Source organism: Salminus brasiliensis, chromosome 6, assembly GCF_030463535.1.
Source record: "Salminus brasiliensis chromosome 6, fSalBra1.hap2, whole genome shotgun sequence".
NCBI classification, from domain to species: domain Eukaryota; kingdom Metazoa; phylum Chordata; class Actinopteri; order Characiformes; family Bryconidae; genus Salminus; species Salminus brasiliensis.
In genome coordinates, this window is record NC_132883.1 from 4,059,274 (window position 1) to 4,066,489 (window position 7,216).

At 42.3% G+C, this 7,216-nt stretch overlaps 1 protein-coding gene across 1 annotated transcript in view; it reads right to left on the bottom strand.

Moving 5' to 3' along the window:
* notch2 (notch receptor 2) overlaps window positions 1-4,897 on the bottom strand; it is an 88,775-nt gene extending 83,878 nt beyond the window's left edge. Inside the window, 1 exon segment of the mRNA XM_072681359.1 lies at window positions 4,560-4,897. Coding sequence (XP_072537460.1) covers window positions 4,560-4,632 — 73 coding nt within the window. The 5' untranslated portion in view covers window positions 4,633-4,897.
* Window positions 4,898-7,216: the final 2,319 nt, after the last annotated feature.

Consider the following 7,216-nt stretch of genomic DNA (forward strand, 5'->3'; position numbering starts at 1 on the left):
CACAGCAGCACCAGACCAGCATAAACACTGGTGTACTGGCCAAGCAGTATCACAGCAGCACCAGACCAGCATAAACACTGATATACTGGTCAAGCAGTATCACAGCAGCACCAGACCAGCATAAACACTGGTATACTGGTCAAGCAGTATCACAGCAGCACCAGACCAGCATAAACACTGGTGTACTGGTCAAGCAGTATCACAGCAGCACCAGACCAGCAAAAACACTGATGTACTGGTCAAGCAGTATCACAGCAGCACCAGACCAGCATAAACACTGGTATACTGGTCAAGCAGTATCACAGCAGCATCAGACCAGCATAAACACTGGTGTACTGGTCAAGCAGTATCACAGCAGCATCAGACCAGCATAAACACTGGTGTACTGGTCAAGCAGTATCACAGCAGCATCAGACCAGCATAAACACTGATATACTGGTCAAGCAGTATCACAGCAGCACCAGACCAGTATAAACACTGATATACTGGTCAAGCAGTATCACAGCAGCACCAGACCAGTATAAACACTGATATACTGGTCAAGCAGTATCACAGCAGCACCAGACCAGTATAAACACTGATATACTGGTCACCCTGCACCACAGTAGCACCAGACCAGCATAAACCAGCATTTGCTGAATTCTGAACACTGGAGTGCTGGTCAACCAGCACCACACCAGAATAAACCAGTATCTAGTGGTTTGAACACTGGTATGCTGGTCAGCCAGCAACACACCAGCATAAACACTGCTACAGTGACCATCCAGCACTAGACCAGCTTAAACCAGTATGGAATTCAAGATTTTCTACTGATATCAGCCTAAACCCAACACCCACGGAAACTGATACACCACTGATTCACTGAATCACATTCATGAAGCACTGAATCACTTCCTAAATGATCCAAATCAAACAGTCATAGGATCACAGCTTTGCGGTGCTGGAACACTTTCCAATCCTACAGTATAAATGAAGCTGCCGATGCCCCAGTGGCTGAACCCACCGCTGCACTGGTCCACCAGTGGGCAGAAGCACGGGTCAGAAATGCTGTGGCGTGGGACGTCCCATAAGCGGCCCGTTGTGTCAGGCGAGGTGGGAGAAAACGGACAAACTGCATTTCACACCAGAGCGAGTGGCGCTCAGCTGGCGAGGACAATGGGTCGAGTTTTCCCTGCACACGCAGCGCCACCCGACCCGAGTAAATACACGCAACCGGTAATGACCCGCACGGAGAGGTCAGCGGAGTGTGGTCGTGTGCCGCAAGAAAGAGGGAAAGAGATAAAGAGCCGGAGAAAGGACGCAGCGAGTTAAACACCTCTGGGGATGATATTCGACACAGCGCAGAAAGAAGCAGCATTGTCTGAGGAGCACAATGGGTAGGGTACAGCGTTGTGGGTGCTTTGTGTGTGTGTGTGTGTGTGTGTGTGCGCGCGCGTGTGTGTGTTTTCAAGAGAGGAATGCGAAACACCAACAGCAGCATTCCAGCCACTTCTTGCCGAGCCTCCAGTCACTGCCTCCTTTTCCTTTGTGAAAACTCCTCTGTGCCTCAGTCACCAGGTCAGGCTAATGCATGTGGACTGGGCTAGAAGTCACATGTGACATCGCTATGGCAACAAGTATCCTTTAAAAAAAAAAAAAACACAGGTCTGTATTTTCTGGACAAATTGGTGCTGGTCAACCAACACCATCCCAGCACAACACCGGCCTAAACTAGCATACAATACATGTCCAAATATTTGTGGACACCCCTTCTGATGAACACATTCAGCTACATTAGGCTGCACCCATTGCTGACACAGATGTGCAGATGCATACACACACACACACAGCTAGTCTAGTCCCTGTAGAGAGAAGTACTGCCAATAGAATAGGACTCTCTGGAGCAGATAATCAACATCATGACCCTATTGGCACCATGCTGCCTAATAATGCCAGGAGTGGGCTAGAGGGGTGTAAAGCCCCCCAGCATTGAGCTGTAGAGCAGTGGAAGAGCTGTGCTCTCTGGAATGATTGTGGCTAATGCCCTTGTCTAGTAGACAATCTAGTAGAAAGTCTTCCTCCCAGGACAGCAGAGACAGTTACTCCAACAAAAGCAGGATCAGCTCTTTTTAATACCCTTGATTTCTAAAAAAAAATGATAATAACGAATGAGCAGGTGTCCCAATACTTTTGTCCATATAGTGTAGATATCTTAAAATAATTAATTTAACCACACGAAGGCACACACACCCACACGTCCTGCTCTGTGACTAGTCAGGACGCTCACTCTGATTGGTTAGAGAGGCTCATTTGCATATTAAATCATGCTGTTATGTCAGATATGCAGAGACCTGCTAAAGAGTCTGGGATAAACTGGTCGCGATCCTCAGCTCTCCAACATCTCTCCAGCGTGCTGTGATGAAGAGCCTCCACCTAATACACCTCCCAGCTCTCAACTCAGGGTTACAGGGTCGCAGCACAGAGTTCCACCAGTGGATCTACTGTCAATCACAGTCCAAGAACATTAACACACACACACAAACACATACCAAATATTTGGACAAAAGTATTGGGACACCTGCTCATTTACAGCTTCTTCAGAAATCAAAGGTTTTAAAGAGTTTCTTTAACTCTTTTGTCTCTACTGTCCAGGGAGGAAGGCTTTCTACTAGATCTTGGAGGAGCACTGCTGTGAGGATTTGATTGCATTCAGCAACAAGAGCTTGTTAGTGAGGTCAGGATGTTAGATGATCACTACCCCACCACCATCATTCCAGAGAACACAGTTCCTCCACTGCTCCACAGCTCAATGCTGGGGGGCTTTGTACCCCTCTAGCCCACGCCTGGCATTATTAGGCAGCATGGAGAGAATAGGTTGATGTTTACCTGCTCCAGGGAGTCCTATTCTATTGGCAATACTTCTGTAAAGGGACTAGACAAGCTGTGTGTGTGTGTGTGTGTGTGTGTGTGCATTTGCACATCTGTGTCAGCAATGGGTGCAACTTAATATAGCTGAATGTGTTCATCAGAAGGGGTGTCCACAAACATTTGGACATGTGTGTGTGTATATATATATATATATGTGTGTGTGTGTGTGTGTGGGTGTATAAACACACATGAACACACTGTGACATACACACACACCTCACACTCACACAGTAAGTTGCACTAACACACACTTAATCTATACACACACAGCAGCACACACACACCTATACATACGAGTGCCCCGCGCCCCCCAGTATCCACACACTTGTAACAACACGCAGTAACTAACACCCCCCCTTCACACACACACACACACACACACACAGTTATCCTAACACTCACACATACCTCATCCCCACACCCCCAACACACACACGCTCCTCAATACACAAAACTCACACACACACACACACATATCAAACACACTGGAGCACACACACACACACACACACAGTAATACACATGCCCATATCCATAACACACACACACACAGTGAAATACATTAACACACACACACACACAGTGAAATACATTAACACACACACACACACAGTGAAATACATTAATACACACACACACACGCCCCTCAATACACAAACACACACAGCACAAATCAAACACGCGCGAGAGCATACTCACATACACACCGACATACCAACACACACACACACACATAAGTAAAATAAATTAACACGCACGCGCACACACACAACCCTCAATACACAAACACACACACGCATCAAACGCGCGCGAGAGCATAAATACACACATAGTAACACACACTAATACACACAAATCTCCATAACACACGACCCCAACACACACACACACACACACAGGGAGAATACATAAATATACACACACGCGCGCCCATCAATACACACACACACACACACAAATCCATAACACACTTCACCAACACACACACACACAAGTAAAATAATACACACACGCCCCTCAATACACAAACACACAAACACACATCACACGCGCACGAGAGCATACACACACACACACACACACACACGTAGCAAGATACATGTATATATACACTCACGCCTCTCAATACACAAACACACATCACACACACATCATCAAACACGCGCGAGCGCACGCACGCACACACACACACACACTAGCGCCTGCCATGCTTACGGCCTGCTCTGGCCAACATCTGGCCAGCGGTGCGAACAAACATCCCACTACCCCTGAAGCCAAACACGAATCTAAACACCTCAATCACACACCGAGACCACCCTGACCCCCTCAACACCCCCTGACCCTCACTCTGATCAATCAGAAAATCCCCTTCAACTATCGATCACTATAAGCTATGAAGAATTTCTCGGTCTCGCGCAGCTGGATTAGAAAAGTGCAGAAAGTCAGCAAGCAGCCAAAAGTCGACCCGTGCAGCAAAATGCATCACGTGGGTGAAGTTTCTGCGCGTGCACACTTTAATTCTCACGCTGCACATTTGTACATGTTTTTTAAAAAAGAGGGGAAACAGGTAAAAAGGCGAAGATGCTTCGCGCGAGCGAAGTTTCGTTGGTCAAAAGAGGACATTAGACACTTCGCTGCATTTAACAACCTACCGAGTGAGACCCGGATCCAGTAGAGAACGAGGAAAAACACTTTTCCCGAAGAAAAACGGGGAATTTCACCCATATTTGCTGTAAAATCCACATATAAGTCCGAGGCGCGAGCGCACGGCTGCGTGCTGCCTTTCCTCGAGCTTCCCTCAACTTCCCTCAAGCTTCAAAACAGCGGAGGGGAAACGAATTCAAAACAACAACGAAGCTCCAAAAAGTCTCGGAGTGTCTCGCCGAGCACTTAAATCCATAAAAGTTTGGGGAATTTGGTGATTTTCCGCGCTCTTTCCCTCCGCTCGTGCCGAGCCGTAACTCGCGCTGAACTCCTCTCGCTCGCTCTCTCTCTCTGCTCCCCACCGCGGCCGCCTCACCGCCGCCGGAGTGTTCCTCCGCACAAGTTGCTGGCACATAAACTAGTTCGAGACGCTTTGGTGTAAAACGTATTTTAATGTGCAGCTTTAAAGGAATAATTCGACTCGGTTGAGATGAACAGTCACAGAACACAATTATCAGAAGGTTTAGGTCCGCTCTACTTTCACGCTTTCTGTGCTTTACCCAAAGCGTGTGTGTTTTTTTCGTGGCACCGCGCGGAGGAATTCGAGCTTATTTTCGACTCCTCGGAGTATGAGTCAAATTTAACCCCCTAACTTTTTTCTTCTTTCTGTTTCTTTCTTTCTTTCTTTCTTTTTTCTTTCTTTTTCCCCTGTTGACGTTATTCCGTCAGCCTCCCACCCTTTCTCTGAAGATTTGATTTATATACGTTTTTAAGTTTCACAGGTTTCAGACTTTTACTCGAAAGGGAAAATGATGTTAGCAGGGTTGACTTCTTACGTCAAAATGGTAAGAGGAGGAGGTGGGGGGGTTGACACTGATTAGACCCCCTTTAAATATTAATAAATATTAATAAAATAATTAAACAAGAAAATACAAGATTTACCCTCTGAAATGTATAATAATAAAAATATTAATATTCACAATATAGTAAATATCCACATATATTTACACTAGATGCAGTATTAATGACGTCACACTACTTTGTTTATTTTTATTATTATTATTATTATTGTTATTATTATTATTATTATTAATAATAATAATAAGCAGGGTTAGCAGGGTTGACTAATCTTACATCAAAATGGTAAGAGGAGGAGGTGGGGGGGGTTGACACTGATTAGACCCCCTTATATTAATATTAATAAAATAAATAAACAAGAAAATACAAGATTTACCCTCTGAAATGTATAATAATAGAAATATTAATATTCACAACATAGTAAATATCCACATATATTTACACTAGATGCAGTATTAATGACCTCACACTACTTTGTTTATTTTTATTATTATTATTATTATTATTATTAATAATAATAATAAGCAGGGTTAGCAGGGTTGACTAATCTTACATCAAAATGGTAATGGTAACTACCTCACTGGACTCTATTTATCGCACATTGCACAACTTGCACACTACAGTCATTATTTATTATTCTCTGGTCTGTACTGAGTTGTGTTGTCTGTCCGCACTTGTTTGTTTGTGTTGCACTTGTGTTCTGTATGCACTGTCTATGTTGCACCATGGTCCTGGAGGAACGTTGTTTCGTTTCACTGTGTACTCTGTATGTAGTTGAAATGACAATAAACCCACTTGACTTGACTTGACTTGAGGTGGGGGGGGGCTGACACTGATTAGACCCCCTTATATTAATATTAATAAAATAAATAAACAAGAAAATACAAGATTTACCCTCTGAAATGTATAATAATAGAAATATTAATATTCACAACATAGTAAATATCCACATATATTTACACTAGATGGAGTATTAATGACCTCACACTACTTTGTTTATTATTATTATTATTATTATTATTAATAATAATAATAATAATAAGCAGGGTTAGCAGGGTTGACTAATCTTACGTCAAAATGGTAAGAGGAGGAGGTGGAGGGGGTTGACACTGATTAGACCCCCTTTAAATATGAATAAATATTAATAAAATAATTAAACAAGAAAATACAAGATTTACCCTCTGAAATGTATAATAATAGAAATATTAATATTCACAACATAGTAAATATCCACATATATTTACACTAGATGCAGTATTAAATCAAATCAAATCAAATTTTATTTGTCACATACAGTCATAAGCAGTGAAATGCTTTTATGACAGTCTGCCCACATCAAGCTATACAATAAAAATCTACATTTAAACTTAACTAAACCTTAACTTAATGAAGTACAGTGCAAAAGTGCAAAAGAAAAATAGAATAAAAATGAAGAAAATAAAAATAGAATAAGTTACATTTAAGTTAAAGAATAGAATATAAAAATATGAAAATATAGAAATATAAGCAAAAAAATACAGAATACAAATATACAAATATATATACAGAGATGAAATAGTGCGTGTCTGTGTGTGTGTGTGTGTGTATATATATACATACATATACATATGTACATATTTATCTGTATGTGAGTGTATGTGTGAGTTAAAAAGAAATATTTTCATTATTGTCCGTAGTGTGTTTTCCGTGAGCCATGGTTGTGTATTGTAGTGAGTGAGGGTCCAGTTTGTGTATGTAGATACTTTGATTTAGTGTCCTAAATGACCTCACACTACTTTGTTTATTATTATTATTATTATTATTATTA